Source organism: Neovison vison, chromosome 2 (assembly GCF_020171115.1).
Source record: "Neovison vison isolate M4711 chromosome 2, ASM_NN_V1, whole genome shotgun sequence".
In the NCBI taxonomy this organism is placed as follows: domain Eukaryota; kingdom Metazoa; phylum Chordata; class Mammalia; order Carnivora; family Mustelidae; genus Neogale; species Neogale vison.
Window position 1 is genome coordinate 31,148,751 of NC_058092.1, and position 17,821 is coordinate 31,166,571.

General features: G+C 43.3%; 1 protein-coding gene across 1 annotated transcript in view; it reads left to right on the forward strand.

Annotated features, from left to right (window-relative positions):
• The first annotated feature begins 7,192 nt into the window (after positions 1-7,192).
• ZMPSTE24 (zinc metallopeptidase STE24) overlaps positions 7,193-17,821 on the forward strand; it is a 42,090-nt gene continuing 31,461 nt past the window's right edge. The window contains exons 1-2 of the mRNA XM_044237923.1: positions 7,193-7,561; positions 9,614-9,760. Of these exons, the coding sequence (XP_044093858.1) occupies positions 7,439-7,561; positions 9,614-9,760 (270 nt within the window). The 5' untranslated portion in view covers positions 7,193-7,438. The remainder of the gene's footprint in view (positions 7,562-9,613; positions 9,761-17,821) is intronic.

Below are 17,821 nucleotides of genomic sequence, written 5' to 3' on the forward strand. Positions count from 1 at the left end.
CTGGGTGGCTCAGTGGGTTAACCTTCTGCCTTCAGCTTGGGTCATGATCTCAGGGTGCTAGGATAGAGACCCCTCATCAGGCTCTCTGCTCAGCTCTCTGCCTGCCTCTCTGCCTACTTGTGATCTCTCTTTGTCAAATAAATAAATAAAATCCTTTAAAAAAATAAAGAGGAACATTTCTTACCATTAAAAAAAAAGTCTCAGGGGCGCCTGGGTTGCTCAGGGGGTTAAAGCCTCTGCCTTCGGCTCAGGTCATGATCTCAAGGTCCTGGGATCAAGGCCCGCATCAGGTTCTCTGCTCAGCAGGGAGCCTGCTTCCCCATCTTTCTCTGCCTGCCTCTCTGCCTACTTGTGATCTCTGTCTGTCAAATAAAATCTTTTAAAAAAGTCTCAGAGATAATGATGCTACTCAGTAGGCTGGAGGCCATAAACAGCCATATGGAAAAGGAGAGCCAAACTGGAATCCATGGGAAAAAAAGGGAAAGTGGGCAGAGAATATGGCCTTGAGCTCCATGCTGAAGAGGTTGGATTAGATATAATAAAAACAGCAAAATAATAAAAACAGCAAAATTTTTAATGATAACAAATGTTCCTCTTTATTTTTTGCTATTGAAGGGCAATGCTGTGCACTGTCCTGTACAGGTAGGCCAGTTTTGTGCTGGCCTTCAGCCTAAGGGGAAATATGTGGCCTATGAGTCTGTCTGCATTAATTACCCAGAGATAGACAAGGATGGGATGGACCTAAGGGCCACTTTACTTTTATCCAACTTTTATTGATACTTACTCTGGGCTAAGCATTATGATAGACCTTGGGAATCTGGCCTTTGTGCTTCAGGAACACCCAGTTTGGCTGGTTGGGCAGGTATTTTCAGAACAAGGAGTTATATATAATACAGTGGGATCACATCGTCTTGAACTTAGCTGAATTCTCCTTTGTGAATCCCAGCTTGGGGATGCAGGGAGGTACCTACCTGTCATTTCACTTGATGAGTGTGTACTCTGATGGGGCGGGGCAAGAGGCAGGGAGGATGTCCATAGACCATCCCCTCAGTGGGTACGTCTCAGAGTCCATAAGCCTTATACTGTGTGCATTTTTGCCACAGTAAATGTGATTATACAGTCATTGAAATACTTTGTAACTATCTGACAGCATATGAAATATTTCATTTGTGCAAAGAAAGCAGCAGTGATTTATTGCCATGCTGAAGAAAAAGTGACTATGCAATACAACAGGAGACAATATAACAATCTCCCTGGTGGCATCTTCCTAAAGGATTATGAGGGTAATTTTGGCCATAATTTTTGTCCAGTGTACTAGTATCAAAATGCAACCTCTGTGTACTATAGTGTACTCAGTGTAAACAAAGGTCAGTGAATACAGAGTAGGGCCAGGAAGTGACACAAAGTAGTCCCGTAAAGAATTACATGGGCAGACAATGAAATGGAAGGCTTTCGTGCTTCAGGAATTACCTTGGAGACATATAAAAAAGAGGGTGGCTTGGTTGGAGAACAGAAGAATTTCAGGGTGGCTGAAGCCCTGGCTATTTCCTAAACTACAACAAATAATTTTGTCAGGGTAAGACACTGATCTTATCCTCCAATCAGCTCTAATTCATGATGTGTTGAAGAGAAGAGATGGAAGTTACCGACAATGTGCGTTATGTGGAGTGTAGGTGAGAAGTTTGTGAACTCTGCCGCTGAAGGAGTGCCGCGCAATCTTTTAAAGTCATTTTCTCAGGGCGCTTGGCTTGGCCTGATTCTTGATCTCAAGGTCATGAGTTTGAGCCCCATGTTGGGTGTAGAGATTACTCTGAAAAAAATTTAAAGAAATTCGGACAAGTCGAAGTCAATGTTTTCTTTTTGCACTGTCTACATTTCAGCGTCTTCCCTTATAATTCCAGTCATCTTGTCTTAGTTACGTCTCTGGGGTATTTCAAAGGGAAGTGTCAGAAGAAGGGCCTAGAAGATAGACTGATGTCAGATAATGAAGGCACTTAAAGGTCATACCATATTGTTGGAAATGGATCACTGTAGGCTTTTAGACAGGGGAGTAACATAGATACGGTATTCTGTGTGGGAGACAGAACAGAATGAACTAGATGTAGAAGATAGAACAGGCTGGCTGCTTCTCTGAGGAGGCACTGTGGTGGTAGAAACTGAGGGAGCCACCTTGTTTCTGGTTCTCAGCTCCCCAGAAAGGGTGTGTAATTCACACCACAATCACAAGAGATTGACACGGAGTATTCATTCCCAGCGTGGGGGGTGGGTCATTCTTAAGACCAAAGCACTTAGGTACAGGGCATCAGTTAAGGAAACTCGGACGCGTGGTAAGCAGAGAATTAAGGCAAAATGGAGAAAGGACTTGGGAGCTACTTTAACCTTCAGGTTAGATGGGGTAGATGAAGTATCCTACACCAGCGTCCACCACTCTACAGAGGAGAGTCCTTATCCTCCAAATTCAGTCTGTCTCCTCCGGCAAAGCCCTGCCAATAACCTGTTTTGAGTCTCCCATTTCGATCTTCACACACATCAGCCCTTCTATTTACAAACACTATCTTTCTTTTTTTTTATTATAAAGATTTTATTTATTTGACAGAGATCACAAGTAGGCAAAGAGGCAGGCAGAGAGAGGGGGAAGCTGGCTCCCTGATGAGAAGAGAGCCCAATGTGAGGCTTGATCCCAGGTTCCTGGAATCATGACCCGAGCTGAAGGCAGAGGCTTTAACCCACTGAGCCACCCAGGTGCCCCCAAACACTATCTTTCGCACAGGGGAACAAATGATCACTTTCCCTACTTTACTTCTCCTTCCACTGATACCTACCACCTTAGGCTAAGCCCCCCTCATTTCTCAACCGGATTCTCAAAATGGCCCCTTAATTGGATTCCCTGCTTCCGTCTCTGTCCCCATTCAATTTATTCTCCACCCAGTGGGCAAAGAGATATTACTTCTCTGCTCAAAACCTTCCAATGGCTTCTTATTTCACTCTGAGTAAAAGTCAAGCTCTTAACTGAAGGATTGTGCATGTTGATGTGATCTGCCCTCCCCCTCCTTCTTACTCTCCTCTTTCCACACCCTCTTACTCCTCAAATATGCTAACCTTGTCTGGCCTTAGGGCCTTTATTTGCTATTCTCTGTGGCACACTTTGCCCACACACCCATGTGGCTTCTTCTCTTTCTTTGGGTTTATGCTCCAATGTCAATCTGAGAGGTCTTCCTTGACTATTTTTAAAAATATTTTATTTATTTATTTGACAGAGATCACAGGTAGGCAGAGAGGCAGGCAGAGAGAGAGGAGAAAGCAAGCTCCCTGCTGAGCAGAGAGCCTGATGTGGGGCTCGATCCCAGGACCCTGGGTTCATGACCTGAATCAAAGGCAGAGGCTTTAACCCACTGAGCCACTCAGGCACCCTTCCTTGATTATTTTAAACTCTTTTTTAAAAAAGATTTTATTTATTTATTTGAGCAAGAGAGTGAGAGCAGGGGCAGGACCAGAAGGAAAGAGAGAATACCAAGCAAACTCCTCACTGAGCCTGGAGCCCAACACGGGACTTGATACCCCCACCCCGAGCTGAAATCAAGAGTTGGATGGCCAACGGACTGAGCCATTCAGGCACCCCTTCCTTGACTATTTTATATAAACAAGGTGCCCCTCATGCCAACAGGCTGTATTCCCCTTTCCCTGCCTTTTCTGCCCAGCACCTATCACCTCCACTTTTACTCTTATGTATTTGCATATTATCCATTTTCCCCTCCATCTACCCAGCCCACTAAGAATGTAAACTTCAGGAGACAAAGGTCATGTCTAGTTCACTACTATATCCCAGGAACCCAGAACAATGCCTGGTACTTAGCAGATATTCATCATTCACTGAGTGAACGAGAGAATTCCAGTCTTTACTTTTAGAAACCTCTTACCAGCTCCCTCTTCCCTTCTCTCTTTAGACACATGGTGACAGATAACACTGTGATGCGTTTCTCCCATTACGGGGAGCTAGTAGCTAGTCTTTTATCTATCTATCTATCTATCTATTTATTTATTTATTTGAGAGAGAGAGATCACAAGTAGAGAGACAGGCAGAGAGAAAGTGGGGGAAGCAGTCTCCCTGAACAGAAAGCTCGATGTGGGGCTTGATCCCAGGACGCTGAGATCATGACCTGAGCCAAAGGCAGACACCCAACCTACTGAGCCACCCAGGTGCCCCAACAAGTAGCTAGTCTTTATAGAGACAGACACATTGCCAAAAGCTTTATACGATTTTTCTCATTTTTTCCTCACAATAGGAGGTGGTAAGTACTATTTTTTTTAAGATTATATTTATTTATTTGACAGAGAGAGAGAGAGAGATCATAAGTAGGTAGAGAGGCAGGCAGAGAGAGGGGGGGAAGCAGGCTCCCCACTGAGCAGGGAGCCCAATGTGGGTCTCGATCCCAGGATCCTGAGATCATGACCTGAGGCAGAGGCTTAACCCTCTGAGCCACCCAGGTGCCCTGGTGGTAAATACTACTATTCTCATTTTACTGATGAGAAACTGATGCACAGAGAGGATAAGTAGCTTGCTGATACTTGGTGCAACTGTGACTGGCACTCAACCAGCCTCATTCTAAATCTGTGCTCTTAGCCACAGTTTGGTTGGCAGTAGTTTCTCTGAGGCTTTTGGACAACTGCAGCAGGATGGAGCTGGAGGAACCCAGACAGATGAAGACAAGAAGACCAAAGAGGGCATGGCAATGACACACTAGGGAGAGAGAATTTTGAAAAAATGTTTATCCCCTCATATTTTTACGTTGATATTTAAAAATTTTCATCATAAGGGCAGCTGGGTGGCTCATTGGGTTAAGCCTCCAACTCTTGCTTTCAGCTCAGGTCATGACCTCAGGGTTGTGAGCATGGAGCCCTGCTGGGCACGGAGCCTGCTTGGGATTCTCTCTCTCCCTCTTCTCTCCAGCCCTGGCACTCCCACTCATGCACACTTGCACATGTGTGTGCACTCTTTCCCTCTCTAAAATTAAAAAAAATATATATTTTCATCGTAAATTTATTTTATTTTTTTTAAAAGACTTTATTTATTTATTTGACAGACAGAGATCACAGGTAGGCAGAGAGGCAGGCAGAGAGAAAGAGGGAAGCCGACTTCCTGTTGAACAGAGTCTGGTGGGGCTCCATCCCAGGATGGGATCATGACCAGAGCTGAAGGCAGAGGCTTTAACCCACTGAGCCACCCCGGTGCCCCATCCTAAATTTAAATAGTTGCAATAAATGTAAACTCTGGCAAACGGTAAATGACAATTTGAGATAAAACTTTTAAATCGCTTTTTATAATGTAGGCAACAGACTCTACATAACAATGACCATCATCATCCATTTAAAATGACACAAATGAACTCTTTAACATTTGGTAATTCTGTATTGTTCTATCATCATCTCTAAATTATATTTATTTTCTACTCCCCCATGTTATCCAAAGGTAATAATTTTTATCTTTCAAAGACCTTTTATTAATCGCTTATTCGTGATAAAAATATGTATTAAGGGAATTTAAAAATTTTTCCTGTCATTGTATAGCTCTGAGTATCAGAATTCTTGCGAATTGAGTAGTCATTACTATTATCTTTAATATACAGCTGCTCAAAATGACACAATTGTAAGTTTTGATAATACACAAATATAAAAGGTAAGGTTCTACTGGAAATGCTCTCTCAGTGAGATGGATGGGGCCTCCCCACCAATTAATGAATGTATCTAAATGACTATTTCTTACGGTTAGATTAACAGGGTTCAGTTTCAGTTTTCTCTTTCCATAGACACAGTGCCAAGAAATACTACTCACAGAAGTAAATGGGAATGCTGGTAATTTTGTTATAGAAATGCCAATCAAGGGGCGCCTGGGTGGCTCAGTGGGTTAAAGCCTCTGCCTTCAGCTTGGGTCGTGATCTCAGGGTCCTAAGATCGAGCCCCACATGGGGCTCTCTGCCCAGGGGGAGCCTGCTTCCTCCTCTTTCTGTCTGTCAAATAAATAAAAGTTTAAAAAAAAAAAAAGTTAAAAAAAAAAAGAAATGCCAATCAATTCTTTGGTTTCCTGAGTTGGTAAGCCAAAAGTCAAATAGCTCTCCTTCCTTCGCTGACAGGTCAATTAGGTCTACTACTGATTCTGTTGGAAGGCAAAAAAACAAAAACCAAAACGGAAACAATCTGTCTAGAAAAAGAATGTTATCCTGTCATTAGAGTCCTTCACTTTCTCAAGTGATTTTTAATTATACTGATTACTTTCTCTTAGAGGCATTTAGGAAGAGTCGGGAAGTTGGACATGTTAATTTCAACCATCTTTCGCATTACAATATTACTGTAATTTAAATATATTTTAGTTGCAGCTGCAGATTTAGCTCAATTTATTGCAAATAATAATTATGCAAATTAGCAACGCCAGTCTCTTCGACAAACCAATTAACCAAATTAGACTTTTCTTTGGTGAGAAAATTTTTCCCTTTTCAAGTCAAATAAATGTGTTAACAGGTATTCCTGTCACCCCATTTCACTTTCCAATTCCAAGATAAACAGGGCCCTGGGCTTTAACATGAGTTTGTCCTTAGAGAAGGCAAGGCCCTTTCAGTTTAGGTGTTTTTAACCTATGTTTTCCCGGTTTGCTCCAGAACACACTCTCGGGCAAAATGCCACCCCCACCTTCATCTGGGGTTGGGGGGAGCAAAATGAACATTTGGTCACTACCGCGCACTCTCCAACAGGCCTGCACTCGGAACACCCCAATGGGGTCCAAAATCCTGCCCTTTTAGTCCCTAGTCCCGCCATCAGGTATCCCTTTGGCCCTTAGGTCTCCCGGGCGTGGGCACGGATCGTGCTTTCCAGCCGCGTCAAGGCCGGAGCGGCGGCCTGTGTCAGCCCCCGCCGAGTGTCAGCCCCCGCCGAGTGCGGACTACCAGCGGGCTCGCCTTGGCGGGCTAAGCCAGGGCGAGCCCCCGTCCGAAGGATGCGCCTGCCGCCCGGCAGAACGCGAGAGCTCCACAGCCCTGCGGGCCCCAGGAAGAAGGCCGGAACCCCCTCGGCCGGCACCGGGAGGGCGAGGGAGGGCAGGGGAAGAAAGCTGGTGTGACGCAGCTCAGCACGATCGCAGCACGCCGCCAAGCCGGGACTGGCTGAGGCCGGAACTCTCCACAGGGACTCCGGCCGGCCTCCGGCCGGAAGTCGGGAAAGCGCGATTGTCCTTTTCCTGCAGAAATTAGGAGGCCCTGGGGGCGTCGCCCCGGGAAGAGTGTTGGTGTAACACTGCGGGGTGCGCGGAGGGGGTGGGATGGAGGCGGGTGTCGGTGTAGGGGCGCTCGGAAGGGACGGATATCGCTGTGGCACTGCGGGGACGCTCTGAGGGGACTGGTGACGGTGTGGCACTGGTGCACGCTGAAGGAGCCGGCGGAACCGGGTGGCCATGGGGATGTGGGCGTCGCTGGACGCGATGTGGGAGATGCCGGCTGAGAAGCGTATCTTCGGGGCCGTGCTGCTCTTCTCCTGGACAGTGTATCTTTGGGAAAGCTTCCTAGCACAGCGGCAGGTGAGCCTAGACAGGGCCCACCCGACCCCGACACCTGGGCAGCCCGGGCCAGCGTCGATCTCGACCCCGGGTCCTTGGGGGATTGCTGCGGCCCCAGCACCCGCTTCGACCCCGTGGGTCCCTGCGAGGCCTCCTGACTTGGCCCCGAGGGCAGGCTTGGCCTTGAGGGTATCTTGTGCCTCTGGGAGGTTTTCCGCAACGTGATCCTGGGACCCAGGCCTCCCAGGGCCGGATGAAGGGGAAGGCCGGGCTGACGCCTGGTCAGACTTGGGGGCAGTGCCTGGCCCACAGCTTTCTTAGGGCCCTCGGGCCCGGACTTAACCTCCTTTCACTTTGGCAGCGACCCATGTGCCTTCAAAAGGAAGAGGCAAAATTTTTAGAATCACAACTTCCCCATGACATTCGTGTAACCATGCTCAACCACAGGGTTAGGAAACCATTTTCTGAAAATATAAAGACTTCACAGTCTTTCCGGAACTTTTTTTCTTAAAAAAAAAAAAAAAAAAAAAAAAGGATACAGTATGTTGTTTTGCCCAAAGAGCAGTGTTTTCTTGTTTTACTTAAAACGTCTTTATCATTGTTTAAGCGATTAGAACTGTAAAGCAGTTCTAATATTGGAAGTGAATATTACTTAATAAATTTCTGGAGATAATGTTCATAATGAACTGCTCGCTGGATTAGAGATCTGAACTTCTACATGAGATTTTAAGTTTGTCTGCTTTATTGCAATCTCTTACTGCTGATGTCCTTTACCTACCCTCTTCTGTGTTGTCATTGAATTGTGTCAACCGTGATGGTTATTTTATGAGAGCCTTTCTCTTTTTAACTGCTGGAACTCTTTTTTTTTGAGCATTACAGCCATTTTCCTCTGCAAATTTCTTCTCGGATTACATTCTGTGTGAGTCTTTAAATTGAAATTTTTAGTTCTTCATCAAGAGCTGTATCTTGATCTCTTCTTTTAGGCCAGAATCTTTTTTTATTTATTTTTAGATAATATTTTGAGTCATTTTGTTTGTCTTTTTAAAATTGATCTCTGTGCCCAACACCAGGATGGAACTCAGAACCCCAGGATCAAGAGTCACATGCTCTACCAGCTGAGCCAGCCAGGTGCCCCTCGCCCAAGAGTGTAGCACTAGATTCTCTGACGCAGATACGATTGGCTAATTCATTAGTCCAGAATCTTGAGGGCTTAAGAAGATCCTTTGCATAAAGTAAAAACACAGTATATACTGTCGGAATTGGGGATGGGTTATTGAACTTCTGTCTTACTTTAATGATAAGCCCAATTACAGTAACTACTTTTCATTAATGTCTCCTTTACTTTCTTATGCTTTAATGTAATGCCTTTTATTGAGGGTTTGGTAAAGTGCCCAATAATATATAGAGAAGCCATGTGTCATGAAACCTTTGCGGGAGATGCTATCCATTATATTGCTTAGTTTCTGTGCCCTGTATTATGTCCCATGGGCTGAAATTGCTGTCTAGAATTTAGTGTGATTATAAAGTTTGTCTGTCTTGAAGACCTGGTCTGTTTCTATTTGTCATTCCTCAAATTTCCCTTAATTTGGTTTCTAGGACCATGTTTAATAACTAGTTACAATATCTGTTAATACTTATGGCTGGCATATTTGCTTCCTTCTCCTTTCCATGAATTTGTTTTCTAAATTATATAGGAGGTATGTTTTGCTTGGAGTAAGTGGAACCCTTTGCCCTGTACCGTTCTGGTTCATATATGCATACTGAAGTGTGCAGTCAAATGCTCTGCCCCTGAGCTATACCCCCTGCATACTGAAGTGTAATGACAACCCTGATTTTAATTTTATCTAGCGAGCTAGCCTCAACTTCTCATTCTGCTTTTACTTTCCTGAATCAGTTGTTTTAGTGGTCAATGCACTTGATTAAATGAAATATTTTTGTGTATATAAAGCAAATTCAGTAGGCTTCAGTGACAATAAATGCTATAAACCACTCAGTATTTGATCATAAATAACTGCTGTAATAAAAAATGAGTTGATTTGACTGTCTCAGAGTGTTTTCTTCAAAATATTTCAGAGACGGATATATAAAACAACAACTCATGTACCACCGGAGTTAGGGCAGATCATGGATTCAGAAACCTTTGAGAAATCCCGACTGTATCAGCTGGATAAAAGTACTTTCAGCTTCTGGTCAGGACTCTATTCAGAGATTGAAGGCACTGTGAGTAATTTACTTCTTGGAGAGATAATCTATCGTACTGTTTAATACTTTGTAATGTTTGTTTTCATCTTGTATTTTTGTGACACAAAAGAGGGTACTGTACCTATAAATCCCAGAATGCTTTCTTAATCTTCGTTATCAATAGTAATGGGTGTAGAGCAAAAGAGGCTGAAACGTAATTGTAAGGGAGCTGAGAACTGTGGTGTGTGATAACTGTCATAGGTCAGGCATGAAAAATGACATGATATTGTTAAGTTATCCTTTTTCTTTTTTTTAAGATTTTATTTATTTATTTGACAGAGAGCTCAAGCAGGGAGGGGGAGCAGCTGAGGGAGAGGCAGGCTTCCTGCTTAGCTGGGAGCCTGATGTGGGACTCAATCCTGGTGCTCCAGGATCATGACCTGAGCAGAAGGCAGATTCTCAAAAAGCTGAACCACCCAGGCATCCCGTGTTAAGTTATTCTTGTAGCAGTCCCTCCTTGTCTTCCTGCTGTCTTTTTTTTTCTTTCTTTCTAAGATTCAGTGTATTTATTTGAGAGGGAGAGGGAGAAGCAGGCTCCCTGCTGAGCAAGGAGCCCAGCACGGGGCTTGATCTCAGGACCCTGGGGATCATAACCCAAGCCAAAGGCAGGTGCTGAACTGGCTCACCCTCTTTTTTTTTCTCTTAAAGTAGCAGCCCTTCCTCCTGTTTCTGTCTCTCTTTTTTAAAAAATATTTATTTGTTTAAGTAAGCTCTTTACCCATCATGGGGCTCAAACTCACTACCCCAAGATCAAGTGTCACTTGATCACCAACTGAGCCTGTCAGATGCCCCTCAGAATAGTTTCTTTCTTTTCATTTTTGTTTTTTAAGATTTTATTCATTTATTTGAGAGAGAGAGAGAGAGAGAGCATAAGCAGTGGGAGCGGCAGATTTCCCTCTGAGCAGGGCGTCTGACCCAGGGCTCCATCCCAGGACCCTAGGATCGGGACCTGAGCCAAATGCAGACACTTAACTGACTGAGCTATCCAGACATCCCCTTCTTGCCTCTATCTTTTTTTTTTTTTAGCAATTTTTTTTAAAGACTTTTATTTATTTGAGAGAGAGAATGTGCATAAGCACAAGGCGGGGGCAGAGGGAGAGGGAGAGGCCAACTCCCCATTGAGAAGGGCAACCCTTCCTGCCTCTTTTTTTTTTTTTTTTGATTTATTTATTTGATAGACAGAGATCACAAGTAGGCAGAGAGGCAGGCAGAGAGAGAGAGGAGGAAGCAGGCTCCCTGCTGAGCAGAGAGCCCGATATGGGGCTTGATCCCAGGATTCTGGGATCATGACCTGAGCCGAAGGCAGAGGCTTTAACCCACTGAGCCACCCAGGCGCCCCGTCTTCCTGCCTCTATCTTAACTCTTAACTGTCCTCCACATTGCAGCCAAAGGAATTCTGAAGCACAGTTTTCTGATCATCTTATTCTCTTATATTAAGCCTATCACTGTTTCCTTCAGGGTGAAGCCCATATTTCTTCGTTGGATTTTTGAGGTCCTTTTTGATCTGGCCATTGTTTACTTCAACTTCATCTTTTTATTTTGTCCATCTCAAACCCAGCTTGGTTTCCTGTGACTTTAAGTCTTTTCTTTTTTTTTTTTTAAATTAAAGATTTTATATATTTTATCTGACAGAGAGAGATTACAAGTGGGCAGAGAGGCAGGCAGAGAGAGAAAGGAGGACGCAGGCTCCCTGCCGAGCAGAGAGCCCGATGTGGGACTCGATCCCAGGACCCCGAGATCATGACCCGAGCCGAAGGCAGCGGCCTAACCCACTGAGCCACCCAGGAGCCCCAACTTTAAGTCTTTTCACATGCTGGTATTTTCCAGCATCTTTAAGTCCACTCTCACTAGAAGCTGATTAATCCCCACTCTTCCCATTAGGTTCCAGCTGAGATGTATCTCTTCTAAGAAACAGTTTGAGACTTCCCCTGTCCCTCAGGACTGAGTAAGATAGCATCCTATCATTATTCCTGTCAGAGTACTTACCACATTGTATTGAATTTTCCTGTTCAGTTGACAGGCTGGGAGTTTCTTAAAGAAAGGATGCTTTAAGGTTTTGTAATCTTTTGGTACCTAGTGCCTGGCAGAAAATAAGCATATAATCCATATTTACTGAGTGAAAGAAGTGACCGTTCATTTTTACTTAGTAAAACAGACCCTGTCTTACCCCCATGCTAAAAGAAGAAAAGCTCTGTAGTGTAGAGCAGTGTTCTCGGTTTTTTTTCATGATCAACTCTGGCCCCTGGCCCTGTATATTTTTAGACTTTTTTTTTCTTTAAGTAAGCTCCATGCCCAACATCGGACTTAACAAACTCACGACCCTGAGGTTGAGGGTTGGATGCTCTCTACCAGCTGAGCCAGCCAGGTACCCTAGGATATTTTTTTCTTAATCATCCCTCCATGAAGTTTTGATACCACAGATATATTGTGTATCTGTTTCTGAGCTATATGTATGTGTATTTGTGCTTTATGAATAAAATGAGTAAGATTTTTTTTCCGTTCCCAAAAGCCAGTTCTTGGTTTTCCATCTCTAAGAATAATTGAAAGCACATGGTGCAGAGGTTAAGAGCAGACTCTGAATTCAGGTGGCTTGAGTTTGAATCTCAGTTCTTTGGCACTAGCTATGAGACCTCAAGCAATTCACCACTTCTGTGCCTCAGTTTTCTCATCTGTTAAATTTGTGTGGTAGTGGGGCCCCTGGGTGGTCTGCCTTCAGCTTAGGTCATGATTCCAAGATCCCTGCGTCAGGTTCCTTGCTTGGCAGGAAGCTTGTCTGTCCCTCTGCCTGCCACTCCCCCCTGCTTGTGCTCTCTCTCTCTCTGACAAATAAATAAAATCTTAAAAAAAAATTGTGTGGTAATAATTCCTTATTCATAGTGTTGTTGAGAGGATTAAATGAGTTAATATATGTAAGATGATTAGAACAGTGCCTGATCATTGTAAGTGGTCTGTAAATGTTGGGTATTATTATTTTTATCATCAGGATCATGATTATCATCACTTTTCCTCCAGAACTTTTCTTAGATCTCCCAGTAGCACTAAGAGAAAGACTCCTATTGAAAATAGATGAGATCGGCTATCATGACTGTTTTGTCAGTAAAAGAGAAGAAACCAGCTGTTCATGGCTTTGTTAAGTGATGAAAATATTATCTAGCTAGTTACAAAATTTTCTGACAGTTATGAACTAGTATGGTTAGGACCAAATATTAGAAGACTTTCCCATTTTCTCAGGGTGATGAAAAGTTGCAAAGAGTTAAGAAGTAGAGTTGAATCTTGGTATTTTATGAAAATTAGTAAATGATCTAAAAAAATTGCTTTGGTTTTTGGCATAAATAGCAATTGCTAGTAATTAATCTTTTCAGCATTGATTTTTTCCCCCAATATTGATTTTTTAATTATGTTTTTACTAGTACAAGCCTGGTTTAGTTACTGAGACATTGAAAGATTGGTATTGAAACCTGATGTTTTCCAACCAAGCCAGGAAAGGTAGCTTTATTGTGGATTATATTTGGTATATGTGCTGCCGAAGCGAGCACTATTGTGGATTATATTTGGCTTCGTTTAATTTATCTGAAGCATTTCTTCTGTTAGGGTCTAAGTAGATAATCAGCCTTTAGAGAAACATGGAAGTAGAGGTGGTGAATTTAGACATCATCCTCTTTCCTCACTAATGTTTGATTCTGTGAATTCTTTGTCTTACGCATTACAGGTTCATTATAAGAAAAAAAGACAAAATATTTTGTCAGTCTCCTTGGTTGTCACTAGTAAACAGTTCCAGGAAAGATGGGCAATGGCTTGGTTGGTGAGCATGGGGATGGCTTAGTTTGTTCTAAGAGAGGACAGAAGCAGGGAGAACACATATAGAATGAGAGCTTCATAGTGTTCTGTGGCTCAAACCAGAAGCAGTACTGGTTTAGTACTGGGCTAAAGCTGGGGACAGTAATTTTCACCGTCATCACCATCGTATGGGTAGTAGTGATTTTCACTTCATATATTGTTTTTATATTTATCATTTTGTTTGATATTACAAGAGTGCTTGGAGGTAGAAAGTGTAGGCATTGTTAGTCCCTTTTTATGGACGAGAAAGCAGAGACTCAGAAATTAAATGACTGGTCCATTTACTGGCCAAGTGACATTAATAAGTGGGAGAACTGGTTTTCAAACTTTGCTCTTCTGAGTCTTTTTTTTCTTTCTTCCAATTTGATACACAGGGATCACAAGTAGGCAGAGGGCAGGTAGAGAGAGAGGGGGGGGAGCAGGCTCCTCCCTGAGCAGAGAGCCCGATGTGGGGCTTGAGCCCAGGACCCTGGGATCATGACCTGAGCCGAAGGCAGAGGCTTTAACCCACTGAGCCACCCAGGCGCCCCTCTTCTCAGTCTTTAAAATTACATTGAAGAAACTATTCTTCTTTTAAAATTTATTTATTTTAGAGAGAGAGCTATGGGAGGGGCAGAGAGAGAGGGAGAGAATCCTCAAGCTGACTCCCTGCTGAGCCCACAACTCTGAGATCATGAGCTGAGCTGAAACCAAGAGTTGGGTGCTTAACCAACTGAGCCACTCAGGCACCCTGGAGAAACTATTAAAACACCAGGGACTACATCCTAAATGTGCTGCATTTATTCTTGGGGAATTCATAGCTATATTTGTCATTTGACAGGAAACATTTTGTGTTACTTTGAAATCCTGTTCTGTTTGAAAGGAGGTTCATTAATTCTGTTTTGTATTGATTAAAATTAATAGGTTTTTATCTTTTGGTCACAAAGAACAAGTGCAAAGATTAATTTAGACTTTTTTTTTTGCCTCCTTTTTTCTACCTGAGAGAATACAAGCAGAGGCCTTCTGTGACCAATTACAGGTGCCGCTGTTCACACAAATGTGACAGAGCACCCACAGAGAGGATGGCCAGCCTTTCTGAGATAGACTTTTCCTAATACCTCACAGATGTCGGTGAAGACCCGTCAGGAAGTGGAATGGCTGTGCAGTCAAGGAGGGCAGTGTAGAAAAGTTCAAATTGTTGCTTCTCCAATTTCTGCACATTTTTGAGTGAGCACCTTAGACTTTTTGAAATTCATTTTTCCCTCTTTAGCATGAGAAGGTGAGGGGCACCTGGGTGGCTCAGTCTGTTAAGCGTCTGCTTTTGGCTCTATTCATGATCCCAGGGTCCTGGGATTGAACCCGACATTGGGCTCCTTGTTCAGTGGGGAGCCTGCTTCCCCCCGTCCCTCTGCTCTTCCCCTGCTTGTGCTCTCTCTCTGTCAAATAAAATCTTAAAAAAAAAAAAAGATGAAAAGTTGATCCATCTTAAACCATGTCTCACATGATTTGTGGCAAGGACTAGATGAGTGAGACAATGTAAATGAAGCAGTTAGTACAGTGCTCAGTACATAGCAGTGACTTTAACCTCCCTGAGTTTCAGTTGTCTCTTCTAGAAAGTAGAGATGACTGTATGCCATGCCTGCTTTTTAAGACTAGTGAAATCGTGTATTTAAAAGGTGCTGGACTTGTTTTTGTTGGGTTCATTAGTTCTGTTCTGAGACAGCCCCAGCAGCATGCTCAGTGAGATTATTAATAGGAAGAAAGTTTACTGTTCACTGGGCTTTATATTTCATTCCCCAGCGCATACTGAACAAGGCTTGCAACAGCAGTTTCCAAAAGCATTCATAGATGCATGCGCAGTTCATATTAAAGTTACCCTTGATGCATACTGAAAGCTGGACTTTTAATAATAGGTGTTTCAACCTTTCACCGGGAGATTTATAAATCCTTAATTTTGCATTATTTATTAGTTTTGAGAATAGGATGAAAGAAGTGTCATCTCAAGTCAATTAGTTCAACAAGTGGAGCTTATACCATACAGTGGTGCCAAAGCATGTCTTTTGGGAAAACAGGGTTTATATCCAAGATTGAGTTGGGTGAAGAAAAGTGGAAACAGCTGGACATAGGGTTAAGGAAGCCTTTAAGACAGCAATTTATTAAACCAATGATTTTCAGACTTCGGTGTACATCATTTTACCTAGAGACTGCTGGGCTCCACTTCGTTTTCTTTCTTTTCTTTTTTTTTTTTTTAAGATTTTATTTATTTATTTGTCAGAGAGAGAGGGAGAGAGAGCGAGCACAGGCAGACAGAGGCAGAGGGAGAAGCAGGCTCCCTGCCGAGCAAGGAGCCCGATGTGGGACTCGATCCTAGGACGCTGGGATCATGACCTGAGCCGAAGGCAGCTGCTTAACCAACTGAGCCACCCAGGCGTTCCTCCACTTCGTTTTCTTATTCGGTGGTCCTGGGGTGGAGCCTGAGTATTTGCATTTCTGACGCATTCCCAGGTGATGCTGCTGCTGCTTCTCAGAGACCATATTTAAGACCCATGGTATTAAACCAAGCCAGCATACAGGAAAACATCTAAAAGATGTTTGAGATTATGGGGAACAGGAACCATCAGGTACTGCTGATGAGAGTGTAATTTGGTATAAACACTGTAGAGAAAGCACAGGCTGATAATATACTGAATAAAGGGGGCACCTGGGTGGTTTAGTTGTTAAATGTCTGCCTTTGGCTCAGGTCATGTGGGATAGAGCCCCGCCTCAGGCTCCCTGCCCTGCGGGAACCCTGCTTCTCTCTCTCCTGCTCCTCCTGCTTGTGTTCCCTCTCTCACTCTGTCTCTGTCAAACAAACAAACAAACAAACAAAAAATGTATATATACTGAATAAAGTTACAGATCACCATGCCTGGATCTAAAAATTTGTAGAGTATAAAAAGCAAGTTGTAGAATGATAAATACAATATGATGTCATTTATATATAGTCTTAAAAAGCATATATAAACCACCATAGTATTTATGGATATATACATAAAAATGGAAAATACATTGGACGCCTACCCATGAGATATATAATAAGTGCCAGAACTCCTCAAAAACCACAAGGAACCATGTGTGAACCAGTGAGAAAACTGTGCTTCTAACCAAGGAGTGTGATGGTTGTGTTCCTGAGGCTCCACATAAAGGAAAAATAATTGATCCTTTTGAGTTCCATAAATTTAATATCTGTTGGGGGAAGTTTTATTTTATAAGCATGTATTCTCTTCAAATTTTAAGACCCGCTCACTCATTTGAATGACGTGATTTTTTTTTTTTTTTTTTTAAGATTTTATTCATTTATTGGGGCGCCTGGGTGGCTCAGTGGGTTAAAGCCTCTGCCTTCGGCTCAGGTCATGATCCCAGGGTCCTGGGATCGAGCCCCACATCGGGTTCTCTGCTCAGCAGCGAGCCTGCTTCCTTTTCTCTCTCTGCCTACCTCTCAGCCTACTTGAATCTCTGCCTGTCAAATAAATAAAATCTTTAAAAAAAAAAAAAGAAAAAGATTTTATTAATTTACTTGACAGAGAGAGATCACATGTAGTCAGAGAGGCAGGCAGAGAGAGAGAGAGAGGAGGAAGCAGATTCCCCACTGAGCAGAGAGCCTGATGCGGGGCTCAATCCCAGGACCCTCGATCATGACCTGAGCCAAAGGCAGAGGCTTTAACCCACTGAGCCACCCAGGCGCCCCGAATGACATAGTGATTTGGTGAATGTCTTTATTCACTTTATCTGCCCAAGACCAAGGGTGGTGCCAAAAAGGGAGTCTCCTCCTATGAATTCCTGATTCCTACCTTAGGATTCACTTTTCATTACCTGGGGAAAGCACAGATACCCCATTCTGTCCCTCAGTTTGGTAAGTGGACCTGACTGTCCACTTACACTGATATTAATACTTTGTCCTGATTGACGGGGACTATTTCCTTTCAGGGAAAAGCCACTTAGGTAACCACATAACCTGGTTCACATCCCATTTATGTTACTTATTAGGTGTGACATTCTGGAAAAATTGCTTACCTTTTCTCTAAGCCTCTTTCCTCATTCAGAAGGCCTTTGTTGTGGTCTTTGGCAAGTTTTTTTTTTTTCCTTTCAGCTTTATAGAGATATAATTCACATGCCATAATTTATCCATATAAAATGTACAGACAAGGGGCACCTGGGTGGCACAGTTGGTTGGGTGTCTGACTG